Raw genomic sequence first — 25,309 nt, forward strand, 5'->3', positions numbered from 1 at the left:
CGAATCTTGAGGATATTGAACTCGAAGGGAATGCAAAGTTGAGGTGGTATTAAAGCACCAGTTGAAAAGAATTGGAAGTTCTAATTAAGATCAGCACTTCAAAAATAGCAAGATTCGCTGTATTCACTTATGTGTTTTAGAGTAATGAGATGCCAAAGGTTCTCATGCTGGCACGGATTTCATAATTTTGTTTTTTAATGTCATAACTGTGCTGAAATGAGCGTCATGTAACATAGCCTTATTTCTTCTTTTGAAACGGAAAGCATGCACATTGCCACAAATCTGAGTCATTGATATACACAGCAGAAGTCGAGAACACTATCATAGCTTTGATGTTGGGGTAGTTTACAGAATCTGTGTCAAAATCTGCAAGATACCATTCTATTCCCCCCCTTCCCTGTAATGCCCGCCAGAGCCTTCGGGCTATTTAAATAAATAATAGATAACGAACAAACCTTGCATGTAATCTTTCTTGTGTGACATGATTTCACTTCCTTTTCTTGACTTCAGGAGAAGAGCAAGACGATTACCCATATCATGAAGAGATCGATGACTACATGGATTGACGACGGTCGTGTGGCCATGCTAGGACTTTTTTCCTTAGGATCTTCACGTTCTCCTCACTGTCCTGCGTATACATGCTACAGCATCATCTTCAAAATCATCAACACTGCTACTATGCCTGGGGCACATGCTATTTGGTGGATGGTGTGCATGTAGTTTCTGAAGGCACTTGAGGTCATCACATATGAATTATTTATTATGATACACAGCCATGGCAGCTGTTTATGCCTTATGTCTGCCTCGCATGAGGAGGCTGTGAATAAAATGCGAGCCCACAGCTAGTGAGTGTCTTTTTTATTGTTGTTATGGTCATTTGACTGTTTACTATGCGTGTGTATGTACACTGTTTAACAAGCTTTTAAAGCTATGTTTTTCGCCTTTGGTCGTGAGTAAGTGCAGATTGTAACTGTATTAACTGTCTATTTTATCAGGCTACTCCCATTTTATCTCGGCGCAGCTGTTTCTCCAGCACCATTTGTATTCCCGTGAAATGCCATCTGTTCACTTATTTCAATGTCCAGACATGTCTTGAACATGGTTTATGTTAGCCTAATTTATTGCTGTTAAAATTACAAAATGCGCTATTACCACGTCAGAAGATGTGAATACTTTACTTCGGGCATCAGATGTGAGAAAGGAAGACATGGCATGGAATTTCACATCTGATTTCAGAACAAAAGGATCATTGCATAATGTAGGTCATGTTGAGTAAAAACAGTTTTAAGAGATTCTTTTTGGTTATTCTTGAGCAAGCACATATACTAGTGTCTTGTCGATCGTTGTTGTCCAGACTAAATGAATGCACTGTTTCGGATGCTGGAAGTAACTCCGAGTAATAAAATATTTCCATATCGAAAATATAGGCTTAATTGTCATATTTTCTTACTGGTGTTTTTCACAGTAAGACAGCCCACAGCTTCACAGCCTAATGGTATTTCACTGTTGCCTTGTTTTTGCAGGCTGGGAGCAATTTTTAGGGCTCACCTGTTTAACTGTATTTTTGACTGTTCTCATGCATTCTTTTGACTGCATTTGAATTTTGCATTTGAATTTTTGTAATTGATCAGAATGTGTTTTGAGTTTTATTTCATAGCACTTTTAGTTGTTATTCCTCATCATGTAGTGAATGATAATGGTTTAAAATTTTTTCTTTATTAATCTTTGCAAAGTGGCTTGTGCTGTGTAACGTGGGATTGGTCCTGCACATTGCAAAGTTTTCAAGCTTTAGAATTGCTCAGGAATGAAAACTTTTGCCACTTTCATCCTTTATTATCATATGCAACCACATAAGACTCTTACTGCACAGTATTCATTCATTGTCTCCATTTCTTGGTTATAAACATAAAGTATAGGTTGTTTGGCTACAGAATAGCACACATTATAGTATGTTTGATGTGTTGATGCTGACTAAATATTTTTATTGCATATGTGAGGCACATCCATGCAGTTATGCAAATTGCATCATTAGACAATAAAATGGAATATAATGTATGTATAATATGCAGGTATCATAAATTTCTTAAATGTAATATTTTTTTTGTACCTTATACTAGTGCCCTATTTATACTTGTTATTGCTTTAGGTTCCTTTGTAGCTTCAAACAAAGTCTTTAGAGCTTGTATTGATCACTGTTTTTCTGAAATGCGCATCGGCATGTGTAGTTGCACTTGAAGATTACCTGTGTTCTGTCAAAACTCTGAGCTGATTACAAGAAAGTGGAAAAACACTGATATAAGGAGAGAACAACTAGCAAAGGCTAATCTTGCCGTTAGCTTTTGTGACAGTGGTATCAATTCTCAAACCTGTAATAAACTTCAAAATTTTGTGGCTGAAACAACACAGCTCAAAGGAACTGTGCAAAAAGCAAGTGTAATGAATTATAGCTGATGTTCTCTTGTCGGCATCGGTCACAAGTTGCTGTCTGTCCTCCTTTTTTTTTTTTTTCTTTTTTTCTTTTTTTGTGCAGTTCCTTGCAACCATGTGTATACACCATACCAGTATTGTTCCAGATAACCCACTTTAAGTCTGAGTAATGTGATTTGGGAAATGTTTCCTGTCAACTTCTGTTCTGGGGTGCAAGTTTTCAACTAACACAAGTTCCGTCATACAGTGTCTTGCTATTTCAGCAAGGTCAGTTAAGCTTTGTTTATAGCTATGTGCTTATGTACTAGTGCATATAATAACAGAGTTGACTCTCACAGTTCACTAGCTGGGCTGGTTGTTTTGTATCTGTCGCTACTTGGCGAAGTGCGCGGTATAATGAGTACTGATCGAGTCTGTCAGTACAAGACCAGAGTGTCTAGTTTGTAATATAAGGAAGCATAAATATATACGGAACATAATATATTTGCATGTGAAGACTGTACTATAAGGAATGTCTGCGTCCCTAACATATGATCATACCTATTCTTAGAACAGGTGTGAAATGTGTACATCTTGTGTGCATGATTATGCCAAATAGTAAGGAGACACACACGTGTGTATTTCTAAGATTGCAATGCACAGATTTTGATGTAATAAACATCGTGAATCGCATACAGAAGCTGCTTTCATTTAGTCTCCAAACTTATGATGCTGGTAACTATACTTTTGTAACCTCACAAAGGTACTTTGGGGAACTTAAGGGGGATTGTATGTTGATTTAGTGCCGTTTCTTTGAGTTTGGCTTGTTCAGATACAGAAGGGAGACTGTGGGAAAATGTATATAGCCTCGTTACAGGCAGGTGCAGAATTTGATTTGCAGGGCCACTGGGTATCCAACAATGCGAGGGAGAGAGAAAACTTTTATTGCGAGAAAGGAGGCTGGAGTGTTTCGTGGTAGGGGTCCTACTGTCCCCAGTAACTTGGGTAGCAATTGCTAGCACATCCTGGTCCCCCATAGTGGCAAGCTTTTCCCGGCCTGGTGATCGGCTTATCTGTGATTACATTACAATATCATTCGCACTTTTAGCAGAACAATGTCAGCTGTCCCGGTAAGCTAAGTTTGGAGCAACTGCTCCTGGTCGGAGGCAGCAGTCCCGGGTTCAAACCTTCGACAAATAAGAACTTTTATCCACTTGAAGGTTCCGTAAAAACAATGTTTTCTTTTGTACCGTTTAGCTGGTGCTTGGATGTGGGCTAATAAGTAATTACTTCCTTAACACAAAGTGCAGTCTCGTAACAAAATCGGCAGCATGGTTAACAATTAAATCAAACATGCTGTTACGAGTTGCATATAAGTGTGAGGAATATATAAGATTCTTTGAAGTAGTAGTACGGTTACTGATCGCTTGTCATTTGTAATAATTTTAACACAGCCTAACCCAGTATAGACTTGAAAGTACAAATTTGTTCCAGTCCACAATGCCATCAAGGTAAGACAGATAAGCAACTGGTTGTTTTGCTGCATTCATGTCCTAAGCCTGAACTGGGATGATGACTTCCTCTGTCGTAATGGCTCATAACCACAGCAGAGGATTGCCCATTGTGCATTGCAGATACAAAATGCTCGTGAACAAGGAGTAGCAAAAAGAGCATTTGGTTAATTATGAGCCACAAACTAGAATTTAAACAGAAAATTGAAAGGAAAAGTAACTCAATGAATTATCATTGCAGCAGAGGATTCTACCTGGTATATATAATTGTACAATCGTGAACAAAATCGCACATTGGTTTCCGGGCGTATTCCTTGGCACTTGCCCTTTGAAGGTTCCGAAAACCCTGCAAAGGGTCTTGCGCTGCGTGACCCTCCGCAGCGCAGCGCAAGAGGGTCGTGGGCTTTGCGTTTGCATATGCGCACACCTCAAGAAAATTGCTGGTGTTGGTAATCCGCTGTAGCAGGGAGAGGCTCATGCATGGAGGAAGGAATACTTCCTCCATGGGCTCAGGGCTCGGTTAGTGCACATGGTTCCATTGGAAGCATTGAAAGCATGCCATATAGCTAAGTAGACAGTATCTGGGACGTACCGGAAGTCCACCAAGGGCGAACTTTTTCTAAAAAGTCTGCCGTCTGAATAGGCGTAATGTCAACGTTGGTAATGCCACAGCGGCCAGGGATCCAGCGAAATCGTACTTCTGTAATATGAAGTGGAATAAAATTTTGAAGAGAACGGCTGAGCGGAGTACCCCTCAGATTGTCAAGTGCTGTCAAGATGAAAAAGCTATTGGAAAGTATAATAACCGTAGATATATTGCAAGGAATCTTTACTACGGCCAACTCAACGGCCAGAAATTCGGCGGTAAGCATATTGTCTGGTGCCCGACATAATTCGACGAGAGCCCGAAAGTCTTTCCTCCTTTTTTTGTTTCTCGCAGTGCAGGCAGTCAACCATAAATGCTACTTATTTTGTGTAAAGCAGGAAATGGGGAGAAGGAGCAGAAAGGAAGCGCAGCAGAAACAGTTGATGGTTTGATTGGTTTGATGCGTTTGATGGTTGATGCAGTTTCGGTTTTGTTTCTCTGGCTTTTGGCTTTCTGCTTAATCCAAATTTCTAAGTTTTAATAGTTATTTTTATTACTAACACTTAGAATAGCATAAAACGCTTTTACATTATTGTATTTTATATTTTCGCTAACTGTACATTGCGCTTGATCGCACGCTGCCGGCAGGATTCGCAGCGTCGTCACAGTTATGGCGCCTTGCATGCAATGAGCAGACTAGAAGGATCTAAGCAGAATTTCATCGCTTTAACGCTTGTGTATATGATAGTTCTGCTATAACATCGCTGATTTCTTGGATCATCAGTAACTGTGCTTTTTTCTAGGCGTTGATATTTCTGTTTACGAGCAGTCATGGCTAGTTCAAGCGGAACGAAGCCTCAAAAGATCCCGAAGGTTGCTAAGGTAGGCATTTACGCGCATTTAGTTTGATTTCAGCCTTACGTCGATTAGATTCTCCCAGCATTTGATACTTTGATTTCAACTTCGAGGAACGTTTGAAGTGTCAAGTTTACTTTTTGACTCGTTTCGCAAGTTTTCATCTCTTGTATCGCTTGTATTTCACTTCTCAGGTGAAGAACAAGACACCGGCCGAGATACAAATCACAGCCGAGCAACTTCTTCGGGAAGCCAAAGAAAGGGATTTGGAGATCCTTCCACCGGTGCGTACGCCAATATGAATTCTTAGACGCTAACATATTGCGTTTTCTTTCCGCGCGGACTCATTTTTACCCATTTTGTAGCCGCCCAAGCAAAAGATCTCCGATCCTGAAGAGCTTGCCGAGTACCAACTCAGGAAAAGAAAGGTGAGACTGTTGCGTGCTCTTTTTGCTCATAACGACGCGCGATCTCTGTGCTGATGTTCCCATGCTTGTTGTGAAGGGCTTTGAGGACAACATCCGCAAGAACCGATCTGTCATCAGCAACTGGGTCAAGTATGCTCAGTGGGAAGAGAGTCAGAAAGAAATACAGAGGTAGGTGCAGTCACATTTTATTTTTGTACGTCATGACTTTCTAGTATAGGTCCTTTGAGCCACGCCGCGGTGGCGAAGTAGTTAAAAAGCTGGACTGCTGATGCCAAGGATGCGGGTTCGATCCCGGCTAAAGAGCCGCAGGTGGCGAAACTGCCGCAGACCTCCACTGTGCCGGCCCTCATAGTCTAAGTCGCTTTAGAACTTTAAATGTGTGAAGTGAACAGAGTCGAATTTCTTCGACTCTGACTGGCTAGGCCAAAAAGAATGAGTACTATGCTATGAACTTGATGCTTTATTTTGGCATTTGCGACTTTTGCTTAAGCAAGTTGGAGTTGATGTTAACAAATCCTTAGCGTGAGCATCTGGGTTATTGTTATCTTGTCCTTGCTTTGTGAAGAGTACTATAAAGAGTTATAATATGCGAGTTTGATCTTTGCGTGTTCTATTTAAGTGATGCAGAGCAACAATTCCTTAGCTTCATCATCCAAGTACTTGCTATTTTGTCCGTACTCTGTTCAAATTTTCACATGCCACTGGCGAAATGCGTCGGGTGATTAGTAATCTACCTGTGAAAATGTCTACCTGTGAATTGAAGTGGTAATCTGAGCCCATGATTTTTATTTGTCTCACTGATTCTGTTCAATTCTTTACGCATTCTTTTGCAGGGCTCGCTCTGTGTATGAGCGTGCTTTGGATGTGGACCATCGAAATGTTACCCTCTGGCTGAAGTATGCAGAGTTGGAAATGAAGTAAGTGATGACCTTTATATTCTCATCTGTTATACCGGAAAATTCGTTTGCCTTGATTTTGCTCATTCAAACACTTTCACTTGTTCACATTTGCTTCTCCTTATGGCCACCTCACTTTTGGACAACCGAGAGAGTCACTGAGACGTTGCCTGTTTTATAAAAGTTCGCTTCAGACCTTGAATAACATGGCTGCTCCCAAGACGTTTAAAGCTGCTGAACTGAAACTGGCTAAGTTGTTTTACAATACTGTTAGTGCTTTGTAAGAAGCCCCTAGTTTCAGTCGTGCAAACACAGTCATGTGTAGTAACAGAAGGTTCAACGTACTCCGCCAGTCCAATTGGCCATTTAAGTGGCCATTAAAAGTATGGAATGCATTAAAAAGTTATTATTGAGCGGTGATGTTTATAAGACATAGAAGCCAAAAGAATTGAAATTTTTCGCAACCATAGATTTAACAGTTGTGACCTTTCTTTGTGCTCTGTGCTGCGCACTATACCTCCAGAAATTATGTTCATGCAACAGTGTCTCATGATTTGTATTAGTTTAGTATGTCTGCAGTTTGATTCACGAATCACAATTACAAATATGTTTACAGAGAAACTTGGCTGTTATTTGGCCACTGGTAAAAGTAATCGATTTAGACAAGGAAATAAAATTTCACTCCCACCTTCCTCCCTTCCCTTATGGCGTGGTTCAGGTGTCCACAGAGCAAGTGTGACAGATACTGTGCCTTTCCCTTCCACTGAACCAATTATTATTATGCTCGGAGCCCCCTGCTTCTACACAATTAGTGCTGAGGTGGCTGACTACATGAGAGCACAGTGAGCACTTTACGACTTCTAGTGATGCTTTTGTGTGTGTGTGTGTGTGTGTGTGTGTGTGTGTGTGTGTGTGTGTGTGTGTGTGTGTGTGTGTGTGTGTGTGTGTGTGTGTGTGTGTGTGTGTGTGTGTGTGTGTGTGTGTGTGTGTGTGTGTGTGTGTGTGTGTGTGAGAGAGAGAGAGAGAGAGAGAGAGAGAGAGAGAGAGAGAGAGAGAGAGAGAGAAGGGGAGGTGGGGTGGGGGGGGGGGGGCTAGTAATTTATATGCAGGGTTTGATTGGGAGATAGTGTTCAAAGGCATTCACCTGCTCTGTATCCTCTCCTGTTTTATCACTACTTTGTGCTAACTCTCCTGTCTTATCACTGCTCTCTGCTGATCAACTTTCATGTGCCTGACTTGAATACAGGAGGCTGTAGTTGGCATCTGCCCATTATTACAGTAAAAAACTATGAGAGCAATTTTTGCACCTATGCCTTCTTTTATTCTTTTATTGTTCACTAAGACATCCTTTACTTATATCACCCAGAAGAATGTAATTCCGCTTAAGCTATTTTTTCCTAATGCCACAGTGCTTTAGAACAACATCCCCAATAACATCGCCACGTGCCCCAACCGCCATAAAAAATTCCGTCAAAATCTGGATTGTCGCTTTTTATAACTTTAGTACCCTTCATTGCCGAGCATTGAACATACGTTAGACTTGTTAAAAACACATACTGCGATGAAGTGCCAACTGTACTATTTGGTTTTTCTCTTCTTTCTTGATTTGTTCTTAGGTTTTGCTCTTAAATTCAATATTGTTTTCTTCCTTTTATACCCAATGTATTTTATTTGTGTTCTGCCACTACTGCTTACCCCTTATATAATGTCTACAGGCCTTTAAGGGAGAAATAAATGAAACCGTCTGTCTTCTTGCGTTACCAATTGGGGGTACTCAGGGGACAAAGTAACATGCAGTGGTTGAACAGGGTAGAAAAGAGGACCACTAAAGGTGACAATGGAAGCACAGGTGAAACGTTGTGAACTCTCAAGTTTGACATGATGTCACAGAACCTTAGGAGTTATTTGTAGCTGATGCGACAGAGCACCTGCAGCCTACTTGTGTCTAGCAGTCAATCTACTTGCATTTAGCAAGTGGTTTGCTATGAATTCAGCACAGTTGCAGTGTGGCATTGCGGTGGCGACACCGTTTAAGCATGATGTGTGAAATGTGGTTGGGAAATTGAACCAAAAACTGCAAAAGAAGGCTGAAAACGCAAGTGAATGCAGAGTGGTTAAAACAGGCGTGTGAGATAAGACCAGACTGCCACTCGATACCTTCCGGCCACTAATGCCAATAAGCTTTTGCTGAGTAATGCACTAGGCCCTCTCTCTGTCGGTCCCTCTCGTTCTTACTCTTTTTCTCCCTCAACAGTTGTGATGTCCCCTTTGAGGAACCTTCCTTTCTTTAAAGAATTTGGAAGTAAAATTTGGCAAGGAGAAAATTCCTACTGATTTTTAGGGAACATTAGTGACCAGAATCGTTCCACTTTTTCCAAATTTAGATAATTTTCAAACATCTTCATGGAAAAAGGGCCTGAAATGGGGTTTATCTGGGTCTAATCGAGGGAATTTTAGTCAGGGCTTGGAACCGTCACTGCCCTACAAATAAAGCATCACGAAATTTGCAGGGGCATCCCTGCTGCACGCTTTGCATTGTTCAGAAAATGTGGTGTTTCCATGTCTGCAGAAATCGCCAGGTGAACCATGCACGCAACCTGTGGGACCGGGCTGTGTCTATCCTACCCCGGGTCAAGCAGCTGTGGTACAAGTACACCTACATGGAGGAGATGCTGGGTAACATTGCTGGGGCACGCCAGGTGTTTGAGCGCTGGATGGAATGGGAGCCCCACGAGCAAGCCTGGCAAACGTACATCAACTTCGAGCTGCGCTACAAGGAGCTCGACCGGGCCCGGCAGATCTATGAGCGATATATCCTTTTCTGTCATACTTGCAGGCAGTGTCGGCTTTCATGTAAAAATAAAAACCTCTGCAAGAGGACCTATGATTAGCCAGCTTTAGTTTTGTCTTCAGTCACAAATTCTAGTCAACTTTGATAGAGGCAAAACACAAGGTGCCTTCATGCTATGTGATATCAGTGCATATTAAAGAGCCCTTTGTGGTTGAAATTATCGGAGCTGTCCACTGCAGTGTCTATTATAACCTATGCTGCTCTGGGATGTTAAACTCCATAAACCAAAGCAAGCCAGTATTAACAAAGCATCCTAAACTTTTCAGCAGTTTGGAGGGAGCATTTCTAATTCCTGTGAGTTTTATGAAGAACGTGCCAAGGTAGCACCAACAAAATTTCTAGCTACTCGGGCCATAGTTGCCTGAGGTTTAGTGTACGATCTTGCCTGAAAGCATGTGAAGTTGTGTTTCTGTTGATCCCTTAACGCCCTGTGCACTTGTGATGGTCCATCCGGATGTTCGGCACTGGATCAAGTACGCCAAGTTCGAAGAGCACAATGGCTACATCTCCAATGCACGGCGCATCTACGAGCGTGCTGTCGAATTTTTTGGCGAGGATTACATGGACGAGAGGCTGTTTGTTGCCTTTGCCAAGTTTGAGGAGAATCAGCGGGAGGTGAGTGCAGTCTTTCTTTATTCGAGGGACCCCTGAGGACCCTCGTTGTGTGGGCATTGCAAGAAGGCACTGGTGTTTTGTGGAGGGAGGCCATGCATGCGGTGCTACTAATAAAATAAAAAAATGACCTGACTCTGCACTGACCACAGCGTATAAGTAGAAGCTAGACTTTCTCTTGCTATTTTTATGTTCTGAAAATTTAGCAGACTTTTCTCAGTTATTTCAAGAAAACAATTTTCTTTTTATTCTCTCTCTCTCCCTTTCGTCTGAAGATTACTTCTTGTTGAAAAATATCTATATTTCTTTGGGATGGTGGAAGTATGATCGTCTTTAGAGCAATGTTTTTAACTAGAATTCTCTCGCCATTTTATGAATAACTATGCGAGATTTGAGGGATTTGGCCATAAGACAGGTTCGTAAATAAAAGTTTATTTATAAAAACGAGATTGTGAAAGAACTAAATGTCAAAAAAAAAAAAAAAAAGTGTAGGGATGGACAGGGATGAGTGAGGAGAGTGCCTGTCCTGGCCCTGTGTTATATTTTTTGTTTAGTTGTTTGTTTAACATGTGTTACCAACAAGCCCAAACTGCCAGCTTAAAAGAACCAAAGAAAGAAAGAAACAAGTGAAAGGCTAGCATCATGCATCGCATCACTTAGGCAAGTGTAGCCAGACCTTTGTGCAAGAATAGCTTTAGTATGTGGTTTGGTAATTACAAGTGTATTTGTTGCTTGCAGCACACTGATCACTCCTTCATTGCCATGAGCAAACGCTTCGTAAGAACAAACTTTTGGAATGAAAGGAAAGGAAAAGTAACCGTGGTTGAAATCTAGGAGGCCTCTGTTCGTATAATCAGCATGATGATGTTAGTGAACTGCTGCAGAAGCCGGAACGCAACTCCTTTTTTCGTGAGACTTTTGCTTGCTTTTAAGCTGCCGATGGCTTGTTACGGTCACAAACGTGGTCAGCATCTCTTTCATGCCAGGCAAAAGCTCCCTTACTAACTAAAAGTTCTGATAAGGCGATGAAAGTGTGTGGGCAGATGGTGCTGAACTAGTGGATAAATCTTGGGGAGTGCAGTGCAGTGCCTTGATGTGCACCTGGCATTTGTCTAAAATGTTCTCCTGTCACCATCATCATCACCAGCCTGGCTATACCCACTGCAGTGCAAAGGCCACTTCCATATCCCTCTATTTCACTCCGTGCTCTACCAGCTTCATCCACTTAATCCCCGCAATCTTTCTAGTCTCATCCACCCAGCTAACTTTCTGCCGCCCACTGCTGCACTTTCCTTCCTCATGCATTAAAGAAGCAGAAAACATCCCAGAAAAAAAAGTACTGCATCAGAGGGGACGTGAACCCAAGAATTTCTCCTGGGAAGCAAATTGATAACCTCATAGCCACAGTGGCGCCGTGTTACTCAAGGATAGAGATGAACCTGGTTTGCTTATGTTACGTGAAAGCAATTAAAAGTGATAGGACAGGTGTTCAGATTGTGTTAAAAATTGATGAGGAGATAATAAGATATTGATGAGCAGGTAACAGAGGCCTGTTTGTTGTCGTGGCAGTGAAACATGCCTGGCGGCATGAAGGCACGGTCCTACCAAAATTGGGCAAATGTTCGGCATGTCTTAGTACAGCCGCACCAAAGTCTGGCTTGTACCACCCAAAATTCTACCTTGACCTTACCTTGGCTGAAGTATGGTTTGGAAGGATCTTAACGATGCTCTTGGCATGGCCGCACTCTGGTTTGGCCTGAGCCACCATGGAGTTGTTAGCCAAGCATTTGTTAGCGTGGTCAGCCGCTTGCTGTGGCATTCAAACCTTGTTCTCGCAGAGCCATGACCTGACATTCTTTTTCTTCCTGCCCTGCCAGCACGACCGTGTGCGAGTGATTTACAAGTACGCATTGGATCACATCCCGAAGGAGAAAGCACAGGAGCTGTTCAAGAACTACACCATCCACGAGAAGAAGTACGGCGACCGGGCAGGCATTGAGGATGTCATTGTCAGCAAGCGCAAGTACCAGTATGAGGAGGTGCGTGTCTCTGGGTCACCGCGGTCATTTTGACCGCATTGTGCTGCATGAAGGCCACCAGTGTTGGAGGCGAAACCTATCATTTTTAATCACTCTCAGAGCATCGCCTCTAAGAAGTGGAGAACCTGTTGACTTTAACCAAGTGAATAGTGTAGCTCTGGAAGAAAAATTGCGTCAGTGAACCAAATAAACTAACCGAATATATATAGTGTGACAGGCATGAGTTTGGCTGCTTTCATGCAGGGATTCTCGGTTGTGTTTGTTATTGTGCTTAAGGTCGGTGTAAAGCTTGGCACAGTAGGTTCTAATATCATTACGCTAGGTCTAACTTTCTGGCAGCCAAGCCTGTGTAGTAATACAAATGAAATAGGCATCTCTGATCAGCAACAATTTAATTAATGTTAGTTTCAGTAGAACATGTTGTTGAGCTGGTTGGTGCATTTACATGAAGACAAAATTAGGCAGCCAAAAAGGCGCTCTCAGAAAAACTGTCTGCTTCTCTGTTTTCCTGTGTGTGTCTTTTTGGCTGGTTATTTCCTTCTTGGTATAAATACCAAATTGAGAAAAATGTTTACTTTTGCACAGCCGGTTGTTGCATTCAGTGTGCATTGACTGCTGCTTATGCATGAAGACAAACCATGCCATCATTTAAGATTTAAGTTACATCGACCAAAACCTTCCTGTTGGTATCTAGCACTGACTGTTTACGTTGTGAGACAAACTTTAGGATGTAGGAGACATTGCTGACTCTAAATAAAACTCCCAATTGTTTAAGTAGGTCCTTGGAAGAGTGCATTTTATGCTATAATTAATTTCAGCCAAGGTAAGATGGCTGCAGGAAACTATTCTTCATCCCTAAAATGTGACGCTTGTATGTAATTAATTGGCTTATTTGCATTTTTGCTGAATTTGTTAGCCAAGGTTGCTATTGCAATTTGCTCACATTGTGAGTTAGAATCAGCTCTACGTGTGGTGCTGGCTTCTAGTTTCTACCGAGACAGGTAACACATTTATTGTGGTTATTATTGTTATTTGTTGACATGTTATTATGAGTTTTCATACTCTCTTTGGGTTTCACAGGTTTTCCTCAGATTCGTTGCCACTCGAGAGGCAGCATGTGTGTGGTGCATGGATGTGGAAAAAGCTTATTGCCACTGGTTAATAATCTCTAAGCTCGCTTTTTGTATCTGTGCGTTTGTATACCACCAGTAGCACCTGTTGTGTAGGGAGTGTGTGTGTGATTTGAGGGATTGTTGAGAAGGTGCATTACAGGTAGTACTGTTCCCATTTTGTGCTTGTAAGGAGCACTTTTTAAGTTGTCTGTGATGCAAGGTAATGTAATGGTTGATAGAGAGTGGCGTTGATTGTGCCGGCATGGTCAGTATTGGCATGGGGGAGAAGAAGAAAAAAGTGACCGTAGTGGCCATTTACTGTGCGTAGCAAATCAAGGAGAACCCGCTCAACTACGATGCCTGGTTCGACTACCTGCGACTCATGGAAAGCGAGGGCAACGTGGAGGCAACGCGAGAGACCTACGAGCGGGCCATCGCAAACGTGCCGCCATCCCGGCTCAAGCGGCTCTGGCGCCGTTACATCTACCTCTGGATTAACTACGCCCTCTACGAGGAACTGGAGGCTGGTGACGCGGAGCGCACGCGTGATGTGTACCGGGCATGCCTTCGACTCCTGCCCCACAAGACATTCACCTTTGCTAAGGTGTGGCTGTTGGCCGCCTACTTTGAGGTTCGCCAGAAGGACCTGCCTGCCGCCCGCAAGCTCCTGGTGAGGAGGTGGCTTGACCAGTCATGTGGTGGTTTTGCTAGAGAAGGTCTTTAAAACGGGATTGAAAGAAATGTAAAAAGACTGCATAGATGAATGTGCAACACTGTGTGCATTGTCTTTTTGCATGATTGTCCAGTTTCATAGCTGAAACGCAGTGCGAACAGTTCGGTTTATTTTGCTCTGTAATGACGTTATGCAGAAGTTACTAGCCCTTCAGGCTGTCCTTGCGCAAGCTTTCAGGGAAGTGTAAATGTTCTTCAGGAAAGCGTGGTCTCATTTTCCCTCTAGTTGCACCTAGCATCAGTGAGATTTTGAATGGAGCTAGAGTCAAACCCCTCTATATTGAATAAGTAAAAAATTGTAAAATAATAAATTTTGGCTAAAATTAAGTATATAAAATTTAATGTAAAAGACACGCACAAGAGAAACACAAGACCTCCAAGCGATGCATACATACAGTGTGGTTGCTTTATTTGTATAATGCTGAACACCGCATATGTGCAACGAAATATTAATGTGCCAGGTTTTGTACAGAACATCTCCTTTTCAATGGAGCACCAAGTGATTGCGAATTCAAGTTTTACATGCCTTCAGTAAGGGAGTGCAACAAAAGTGGAATCTCGCAAGTGAGCAGTACTTTCCAGGTGATTTCATTCTTCACATTGCAGCGTTATCAATAGAAGCAGCACCAAGTAGCAAACACATAAACTAGGTTAAGGGCCAGCCGAGTGCCAAATAAATGTGAAATATAATATTACGCTCTGACATTTCCAAGTACGCAAACAGCTCTCTCTGTGTGCATTCCATGTTGTTGATGTCAAATTCAAATTCATTTTATTTCTCAAAACAATGGAGGGGGTGGATTTTAACGACTAGTTCATTTACATTTTACAGAAGAAAGCGAAATTGTAAATTGTACTAAGCAAACCAAGTATCAAACATCATTTTTCCAGTTATACAATTCTAGGTACAATACGTAAAATGCAAGTAAACAAAAAGTGGTACGATAGTTTCAAATCTTTCAGACTATGATATCATCAACATAGTGTGACAGTTTCTCATGACTTCCATTTCTTCACTGCACGCAACATGTTGCTTTTTAGCCACATCGTTTACTTACACTAAGCCTGTGCTGCTCGTCTGACACAAATTTTGTGCCATGCTGTGTAGAGCAATGTCAGATAAAGATTAAAGCAGGACTGAGAACTATATCAGGTCCATCGTATCAAAGAAAAGGCACCACGCATGAAAAAAACAAAGCACTCAAAATAATAGGATTACACAGAGCACCAATCGACTGCTCCTACTTAGCCAAACATGGCTGCTGCTAGCCTCACAAGCCAGCATGGCAGTCATGACTAGCCCAGTGACTAGATGGCACCTATTCTCCAACCTGGCGGCACCCATGAAAAAAATGGGCTACTCTGTAGTGCTGGAACGCAGTGCAGTTCACTTCCAAGTTTTATTCCTGCGCCGTCCTTTCACCCTTATCCTCAGCTTCCGGGTTGTTATTATTATTGGCAGGATTTTTTTCTTGGCATGTCCGATAGAAAGGAACCCTGTAATCCATCGTTGTTGTGACCAGCGTGGTGTACCACTGCATGAGTTATATAGTACTGGCACTCTGTGTTGAGAGTAGTGACAACTTTGTCTCGGTGAGCAGCTTGCTTCCTTCTCTGCACCCATTCCTGTTCACCCAGGGCACAGCCATTGGTCTCTGCCCAAAGGACAAGCTGTTCCGAGGCTACATCGACCTGGAGATACAGCTGAGGGAGTTTGACCGGTGCCGCATCCTCTACCAGAAATTCATCGAGTTTGCGCCCGAGAACTGCACCACCTGGATGAAGGTTGGTTGAGAATTGGCCAGTAGTTGCCAAAAGAAAGTTCTAGCTGGTTGGCTTGTGGTCCGCGGTAAAGGTGAAACAGTGTGTTAATACTGTGCATACGACACTGCCGTCATTGTTGCTGCAGACATGTGTGTACAGGCACACTAGAGCTGTCTTTGTTTGCTTGGGAAAGGTAGCGGCTGTGTTTGGATGGTATTATATGTTTTTGCCAGCGGTATGTACCATAGTCAAAAGTATTCACTGTTCTTGTCTAGAGACTGAGTGTTGCCTGCTGTATGGCATGTGGTACTAAAGCTTTGTGGTTACTAGTGATAACTCACACACAACAAAGTAGACAAGGTGGCAAGGCCACGAAGCTATTGTAAACAAGATAGAGGTGAAAGAGCCTTGTGGGTTTTTTTGAACAGTGGCAGTAATTGTACTGGGGCTTTTACGCACTCCCAGTCTTTATCCTAAATGAAGTTTTCAGTATGTGTGCATGCTACACCAACTTGTCTGTAGAGAGTGAAAAGTTCCAATGGTGGAGTGACATGGAAAAGTAGCATAGGCCTGAAAATTCATAAGCAAATAAACCATTATGTCTCTTGTAACCATAAGCCCGTCGTTCATCAATTCCTCTTTAGAATGTGGCCCCACGTGAAAATCCCAAATCTATGGCCAATGCAGCTGGTGGTGGGGGCTTTGCTTGACAGTTTGCAGAGCTGGAGACAATCCTGGGGGATGCGGAGCGGGCGCGAGCCATCTACGAGATCGCCATCAGCCAGCCGCGGCTAGACATGCCTGAAGTGATTTGGAAGAGCTACGTCGACTTCGAAATTGAGCAGGAGCAGTACAAGCGGGCCGCACAGCTCTACGAACGACTTCTCGAGCGCACCCAGCATGTCAAGGTATGTGTGTTGGTTGTCCATATTTATGTACAGTTCGTTTTTCTTTGTTTCTTGCATTTTTTTTATTTGTTTGTATGTGTATGGAGAGCGATCACCTGGTGCCTCCAGCACCGACCCACTGTGGCACCTTTTTAAGCACTGTTTATCATTTCGATCCAAAACGGGCATTTTTCAGCCAAAATAATGTACCTAGGCCTCGAGAAAGCCAGTTTCAAACGACCGAAAGCAACAATGGGTAATTCTTTACATGCGCGTGCGCAACATTTGATACGTACTGTCACAGTTGTTGGAAATCGGCATGGTCAAGCACTAGAAATTATGAAGTCAACACCATAGTGTTCGGGGGACTATTTTTTTGTTTCATAGATGCACTTGAGACTTAAAAAGTCCAGAAAAATAAAAAGTAACACCAACAGTAGTACTGGTGGCAAAATTAGTCAGCAAAAGTGATGGAAGATTTGCCACCAATTGCACTGTGTTAAGTGAAATATTTATAGCTGTGCTCACTGGTTGGCTTAAATAGATAACCCTGTTGGCAAAGATTGAAGATGGCTAGTTTGCCTGGACCAAAGAAATTACATAGTGCTAGATAGGACTCATCCCAAAAAAAAAGGCTGCAAGTTTGCTATCTGCGCAAGTGTGTGAACCCTAATGCTTAATCTAAAAGGATTAACTATGTCATATTTCAGGTGGTAAGCCCAAGGGTGCTACATTCAACTACAGCTGCCGCAGCCGCATTTCATTTGGGGAGAGGTGAAGGAAAAAGCCCACGCACTACTGTGCAGCGTTAGTGTAGTACAGTAACGAACCCCGGAGTGATTTAAATTAATCTGTAGCCCTCCACTGTGACTCTCATAGCGTTTGCAGTGGGCATAAATAGGCTGCTGATGGGGACGTGATAGGGTTGAGTTAGGTAAACTGGAGCACTTCACATGGCTTGGGAAGTCACTGCTAAATCTGAATGTCTTTTGCCTTTTGCTAAGCCCCGAGCACTGCCTCTTCCTTCTGACTGACCAGGTGTGGATCAGCTATGCCCACTTCCAGCTCAACTATGGGGGAGAGGACCCTGTCCCATTGGCCAGAACTATCTTTCAAAGAGCCAATAAGGAGCTCCGCAATGCTGCAGAGAAGGAGGAACGCCTCATGCTCCTCGAGGCATGGGCCGAGTTCGAGGTGAGCACATTTCTCGGCTTTCTTTCCATTTTCTTTTCTTTTTCTTTTCTATGTTAGCAGTATACTACAATTCTTTCTCTAGGTCACGTGGTGTTCGTAGTCCAAAGCATCCACTTACCTCGATGAAAGCAACGAGGTGTATAAGTGGTTCGGTGACGTATTGCTCTGTGCTTGACATTTGTCACCAAAGCCTTGTTGTATGCCTTGTTATGCCCCAGCCTCCCCACTGATGTATGGGCTATCGCCACAACAAAATTATACAACTAAACAGATTGTAGCCCTTCAAAGAATTTCTCATGTGTGATACAGCGGTATATTTAACTGAACAATCAACTCCGTGCTTAGATGAAGTGTAGGATTGTGTGCTTCTAGTGCTAACTTGATGCATTGCACCATTTGACAGCAGCAACTTCATCTCCACCTTTCTTTTTGTCCTGTATTTTCTATTATTTTATTATTCTGAGCTCTTAGCTGAAACCTCTGTTGGTTGCTGCACAAACTGATTGTGGCAGCATGCTGCCTGAGAGCATAATCGATTAGTGTGAAATAATTTTGAAAATCTAGTTTATTTGTTCTATTTGTTCCACAAGTTGAACAGGAGTTGATCCTGTCGGCTGCTAAAGAATGTAGAATCTTCAAACACTCCTGCTTTCAAGACATTATCAAATTGGTTTCTAAAAATGGGGCAGGTTTCTAGTTTAAAGAGACCAACCTTTATTTTGTGAGCCATTCTTCAGGCCAGAATGCACAGAAAAGTGATGCTCTTGGCTGTCTTGCTCCATCATAGGTTGTTTGCTGAAACTTTTTTGAAGCATTGTGGAAGCTTCATGCTTTTCATGACATTTTTCGTGAGTATGGCACAAGTTGCACCAGCATTGGCGAAAGCAAGGCACGTAGAAGAGAGTGGTACGAGAAATCAGAGTTTACTGTATTCAGCAGCAATATGACCACTCCACCCGGTTTTATGCAGGTCCTTCCTGTACAAAAACCGGCGTAAAGAATCGTGTATAAAATTTATATTGGATTGATCAGTGCGGTATACATTTCTGCGCAACTCTAGTTTAATTTTTGTTTGCAAGTGGCATGCAAATTCTGAAATAAAGACGAACAATGTCTACTATTTTAATTTTTTTTTTCTTTTTTCATTGATCAGATATTCAATTCGATATTCGTGTTTGACTCACCTGAAAAAATTTCTATTTGCACATCCCTGAAAATCGGATAATACCTTTCTGTTACACAACCTGAGAACCTCGATTCCCGTGGTTCGACATTGAGTTTGTGGTGTGTGTAGTACTGTGTGTTGTTCCACGCGTTAACTTGTGGCTTATATATTTGTAACAATATCTGTCTCTGCAGACAAGCCATGGTGATGAACAGAGCCAGGAAGCGGTTACCAGGCAAATGCCCAAAAAGGTCAAGAAGAGGAGGAAGATCGTTGGTGAAGACGGGGTAAGCACTGCCTTGAGCCCAGTTAATACGAATCCTGATAAGTTTGTCTGGGCAAATTTTAAGCACGAAAAGCGGCTTACTAAAACAAGTTGCGTGAAAAGTATTCTTTACGGACAGATATAGGATAAATTTGGCTGACTGGTAAAAGGCACCACTTGGGTATTATAATTCCTCACATGCTTAGTTTAGGGTGTGGCAATTACAACCATTTTTATTGGCAAGAACAATCAGTACAAGAATCTTTTCAATAAATAAGGCTCTAATATTGATGTCTCAATACTGCTGGGGTGCCAGCAGTTGTATTTTTTACCGTATTGTACGAATCGAGGCCGATGGCTTTCCTAAAGAATACAGGATATGAAGCTCTTAGCTCAACTTACAGATGAAGATTTGCAATAATTCTTTAAGCCTACAATGACTCATTAAAGCCATAAAAATAGCATGCAGGTGGCACTTCCACAAGACTATACCAGAAGACAGCTTTGTAGCCATTGCTATCGGTAGCTGCAACCAGTGGAAGCACAGAAGTCTGGCCGCTTGTCCGTATGATGTCTAGATTGTGGAGCATGAGGATGTGCAGTTACAGTAAACTCGCTAATTGGCACAAGAAAAAAAAAATGTTTGAACAAACTGAAAGTTCGAATTATCGAATCGATCTTAAAGAAAATGGAAGCAGCAGCACATGTATGCACTCCGGGAGTATGTCCATAGGTGTTAATTTAGCATAATGTCATCCTTAAATGAGAAAAAAAAAAATGGCAATGACGCGCCAAACAGCGTCAAAAATGGCACGACTTGCTTATGCATGTGCCCGATCTCAGTTGCGGGATGGTGTGAAGTTAAATAAACCGAAACTATGTGACCAAGCTATATTTTGGAGATGGGGAGCTTAGATTGTCATTTTAATTATTTATTTCGTCTTGGAAGCAAGACTGCAGTGACAATAAATAAAAAAATAAACTTGTGCCTTTCATAGTGCGCACTGTCTTATGCAAATCAAGTTCGTGGAAGTCTATTTCAATGATTGCTGGATGCGCGATTTGTACCTCGAAACGATCCCGCCTCCCCCTCCCCAACTGGGTTAACTCTTTCGCTGTCGGGCGTTTCCGGCCGTGACGCACCCCCAGTGTCGGCTTGGTTGCAGGGAACGAGCATATCAGGAAACGAGCATAGCGATTTATTTTTTATTATGGTTGCTATACAAATAACATAGTCAACAGAATCTGCACATTTCAGTATTCTGCAGGTGTTGTTAATTAACATCATCATCATTATTAGCCTGATTATGAATTAGGTAAATGAGGATAATATAAGAAAAAAACTGCTCGATACTTCTTGAGAGTCCGAATCCAAGCTCAGCTCGTATTTCTAATCAAAAGAGCCTTCGCTTCAGTTGGCAGCCGAAGGTCCCACGCGGTCAGCCATCCGAAAGTAACCGCACGCACGGAGGGCCACAGAGCAACGGAGAGAAATGGCACGTTGTGAAATCAAGATGACAGAGGAGATGCAAAAAGGCTATAACAATCTCCTTTGCTGCTGCTAGCCACAAGCAAGGGTGTGGCAAGAGAGAGCGAAAGCAGCGATCGAGTCTTGTGTCGATCTATTGGAGAGGCAACGGCTTGCAAACCTGCGGCAGATAGCAGAACAACCCTTGAGCCCGTAACGCAGGCACGCGCCGTGAAACGCGCGTGCCACATGATCGCTTAGCGCGATAGAGTAGTGCGCACGGAGCGACCGTGCCCCCAGCAAAGAAAGTGGCGAAGGGGGCGGGTTGGGGGGGGGGGGGCATAGTCGCTCCATATTCTTCAGTATAAACGTATCAACACAATGCAGGGCGTAAATACGAACTTGTAGAAAGATATTACAGATGGCGCAGCCTTTCCAAATGCGCTAGCTTCGCGTTGAGACGCGAAGTTTTGAACGCACGATAGATAACGTACCGGTACGTTCGTGACAGCGAAAGGGTTAACTGCTGATGGGCCGACCCAGCATCTCGGCCCATAGACTTACATAGACATAGGCCAGGACCGTACTTCTAGTTTGAACTATTCGAATTATTGAACAAACGGAGACTGAATTAATGATAGTTTACTCTACTATGCAAGTTTTGTACTGACTCACTTCACAACATATCACTTTGATATACTAGACAGACACAGGAGACTAAGTGGACAGGACAGGAGGAAATCTGCAACTGAGTCTATTCACTTGAAAGTAAAAACTTGACTTGGCTTAACATTGAGGCCAGCATAGATTCAAACAACTCTGGTAATTGACAGTGTAGAGCTGTTGTTGAGTCTCTACAATTCAGACTCATGCAGAACCAAATATTTATTTCAATTTTTCGAAGTTAAAACTGATAGTAGCCTTTTTAATGCACTTGTTCCTGATTGGATTAAATCATCAGTTTGAAGAAGTCAAAAGTTTTAACTAAGCGATTTCAAATGAATGAGACTGTGCTGCATTGAAAGCATCTATAAAGCTTACAAAATTTTGTTAAATGAAGTGAATCATTATTGTTGTTTTCGTTTGCATTGGCACAGTTGTACGTTTATTCAAAAGCTGCCGACTTCTAGAGACTCGAAAAACCTGATCGTGAACCTTGCTTTTCGCTATATTAAAGCACACTGAGAAGAAAAAGCTCCCTACATGCGTACCATGGTTTTAAATACCTACTATTTTGTGTGCATTGTGCTGAACTTCCTAGTAAGCATATTTTTTGGTAAAATGAGATAAGATGCCTTCATATTTGTACAGGCGCAAGTAATTGCAAAGGATCACTCTTAGCTTGTATTCAGCTTTTACTATCGAAGTCTGGGTGGAAGCATTTTATAATTTCTCGTATTATTGAGCAAGCAAGCAAGCAAGCAAGAAGGTATATATTTCATATACCTTCTCCCACATCGTCACCCATCATGACCTTCTTTCTTCTCTCCTTCACCTTCCCCAGTGCAGAGTAGCAGGCCAGATTTGAATTATTCGGGCCAACCTCTCTGCCTTTTCCTTTCAATAAATCCATCTATATCTATCTATCACCAATCAATTCATAGGTGCATTTGTTGTCATTGTTAACTGTGTTCGTGCAATTATTAACTCATTGCACTGGTCACAGCAGAAGTGTGTTGCATAAAGCTTTGCTGTGACACAGATTTCATCTCTCTGATCCTGCCTTTGGCAGAAGGGCATACAATGCTTTGTTGCCTGCCTGATTTGAATTGAAACACACTACAATGTATAGCAGTGCATACAGCGTGTCATGCTACAACACATGGTGTGCCATTTGTCATTTAATTAGTTGCAGTGATTGCTGCATTCTTGGTACCCGTGTTGTGATTAATATTTCATGTTGTTTTCAACTAAAGCCCCTAATTTCCCGAGATTGTGAAAAAAAAACAAAAAAAAAACGGTATTTTTTTTTTTTTTTTTTGCAAAATTGTGTGTTAGCAGCCATACTCTATTTATTTTTTTCTTTTTTCAAGCAGTAGCATTAAGGCCCTGCTACCCAGAAAATTTGACATCGGCATCAGCTTTGTGAGCAGAGAGTCAAGAGCCTGCCTCTGGCAGGTGGTAGTTGGCAGGTGGCATGGCCGAGCACCGGTCGATTGGTTGTGTGCTGTCACGAGACATGGCAGATTTGGCTGGTGCTACCTACTGAGGTAGCTCCTTTGAAGTGGGGGAGTTAGATGATAGTCAAGCACACCAGGGCCCTTGGATCTCAAATGAGTCAAGCTACCCCTAGGCCATGCGGGCACATTCATATGGCTTCATCAAAGCAGCCCTTTATGTAGTACCTATGTTGGGTGGTCTTTCACGTGATGTGGCAACACTTACAACTGTATGCTGATGGGCATGTGCAAGACAATAGGGGCACAGACTAAGAGGTTAGGGATTAAGCAAGGGCATGTATGCGAATGAGGTTTCACAACGAGAACTGGCAGACATCATGCCCTGCTCAAGTCAGTCCCACGAACGTTTCTGTACTATCATTGTTACAAACATTAGTAAGAATGACAGGATGCGAAAACGACTACTTAGCTTATCTGCATGAATATAACATATTAGGGGAGTTTGAGACTTCAGGAGAATCTTAAAGAAATATTATTGGGATTACATACATAACGTCAAAACTGTTCTGGCCAATAACCAAGGCTACCCTCCTCCCCCCAGCTAATGAACTTCGGATGGCATGCTGCAATCCATAATAAACTTTGTGTGTCATCGTGTTTTGAAACGCAATGCTTAGGAGCCACTGTCGATCACAGCAAGGCCTCCGATACGTTAGTGTGCACAGTCTGCCACGCAGCTGCAGCAGTCATCATTACCGCTATGCCACTACTGCTTGGTGTTTCAAGCTGTCCATTCCTGTGCTCATTTGCCCTTCCTTATTTTTTCTAATCCACTCAATTCTTTCAGTGCAGCGTTTTTCTCAGAAACCCATGCATGTTCTTTCCACACCTTTTGCCACCTCCTTTGCACACGTGCTTCATGCATTAGTTTATTCAAAAGCTGCCGACTTCTAGAGACTCGAAAAACCTGATCGTGAACCTTGCTTTTCGCTATATTAAAGCACACTGAGAAGAAAAAGCTCCCTACATGCGTACCATGGTTTTAAATACCTACTATTTTGTGTGCATTGTGCTGAACTTCCTAGTAAGCATATTTTTTGGTAAAATGAGATAAGATGCCTTCATATTTGTACAGGCGCAAGTAATTGCAAAGGATCACTCTTAGCTTGTATTCAGCTTTTACTATCGAAGTCTGGGTGGAAGCATTTTATAATTTCTCGTATTATTGAGCAAGCACTTCTGCACATATTTAATTCTAACTTTGCATTTAAAAAAAGAAAACTGGTTCTTGATTGTCACCTAGACGCTTTGTTTAAAATTGCTTGCACCTGTATATAGGAAACGATTAATTACCACTGGTGCTACTTCTAGTTGTCTCTGTCACTGAGCTCTGTGCGGCCCAGGTTTGCTTACTCTTTGGTTTTACAGAAATGAGGAAGACACATTTTTGAATTGATTATTGTTTCATTCTGACACAACACCTCAGGTTGTTTCGCAGAGCTCCTGGGAGGTTAGTCCCAGTAGTGTATTCACCAGTCTCCTTTAATGCTTTCCACGTTTCTCTCCACCTTTCTTTGTACTCCTCTTTCTTCAGCGTTTGTTTTTGTTGTCGCGGCTTCTGCAGGTGGAAGCCGGCTGGGAGGAGTACTTTGACTACATCTTCCCGACAGATGAGACGGCCAAGCCGCACCTCAAGCTACTGGAGATTGCCAAGAAGTGGAAGAAACAGCAGCAGCACGAACACGGCGAAGGGCAGGAGGACGCCCAGGATGACGGTGATCTGGACAATGGGGGAGGCGAGGAAGCGTGACAGCACGGACTCCTCCACGGGCTCCTTGCGCCGGTTCCACAGTCGACACTGCACGCGTTTTTTGCGCACGTCATTGCAGTGTCAGTCGGCTACATTTGTATCATCTGTATATAGCACATCCCATCACAATTCTTACATAAAATGTGTAAATATAACCTGGACCATGTCTTCTTTTCTTTTTTTCCTGCCTCCGGCGCGTCAAGTGGATTTCACTATCTCAAGGTTGCCGTATCCAATCCGAGCCACAGCAGCCATATTTCAGCAGAAGCAAAATACAAACGTGCCCATGTGCTGTGCGATGTTAGTGCGCATTAAAGAACCCCAGATGATGCAATTAATCGAGAGCCCTACGCTTTAGGAGGTATAGGACTTAAAACTCCACATACCGTTATACTTTGCATCATTGGAACCACTTTCTTGAATATGTAATCGTATTTAGAAGAACACAGTATTTTGAGCACAATTTGGAACCCAGGTACATGTGAATGGAGCTGTGCCACAAACTCGTTTTTTCAATTATTATCGCTTTGCATCGCTACAGCAAAGCAATAGCAGCAGAATAACATACACCCGACTCTGCCTGTAGCATGGTCTTGTAAATTTTGATG

At 42.5% G+C, this 25,309-nt stretch overlaps 2 protein-coding genes across 2 annotated transcripts in view; both read left to right on the forward strand.

Moving 5' to 3' along the window:
• Brf (Brf RNA polymerase III subunit) overlaps positions 1-3,098 on the forward strand; it is a 58,877-nt gene extending 55,779 nt beyond the window's left edge. The window contains exon 18 of the mRNA XM_084582875.1: positions 511-3,098. Coding sequence (XP_084439001.1) covers positions 511-566 — 56 coding nt within the window. The 3' untranslated portion in view covers positions 567-3,098. The remainder of the gene's footprint in view (positions 1-510) is intronic.
• A 2,058-nt stretch (positions 3,099-5,156) lies between these two features.
• crn (pre-mRNA splicing factor crn) lies at positions 5,157-24,879 on the forward strand. The gene is made up of 14 exons (XM_084582876.1): positions 5,157-5,385; positions 5,553-5,642; positions 5,724-5,786; positions 5,863-5,954; positions 6,620-6,703; positions 9,252-9,493; positions 9,970-10,148; positions 12,023-12,184; positions 13,625-13,966; positions 15,667-15,813; positions 16,506-16,700; positions 17,718-17,873; positions 19,233-19,325; positions 24,516-24,879. Exons 1-14 carry the CDS (start codon positions 5,335-5,337, stop codon positions 24,699-24,701), a joined length of 2,082 nt encoding a protein of 693 aa, XP_084439002.1. The 5' UTR covers positions 5,157-5,334; the 3' UTR covers positions 24,702-24,879.
• The last annotated feature ends 430 nt before the right edge of the window (positions 24,880-25,309 follow it).

The sequence above is a fragment of the Amblyomma maculatum genome, chromosome 10 (genome assembly GCF_055883805.1).
Source record: "Amblyomma maculatum isolate TAMU_Amacu chromosome 10, ASM5588380v1, whole genome shotgun sequence".
NCBI classification, from domain to species: Eukaryota; Metazoa; Arthropoda; class Arachnida; order Ixodida; family Ixodidae; genus Amblyomma; species Amblyomma maculatum.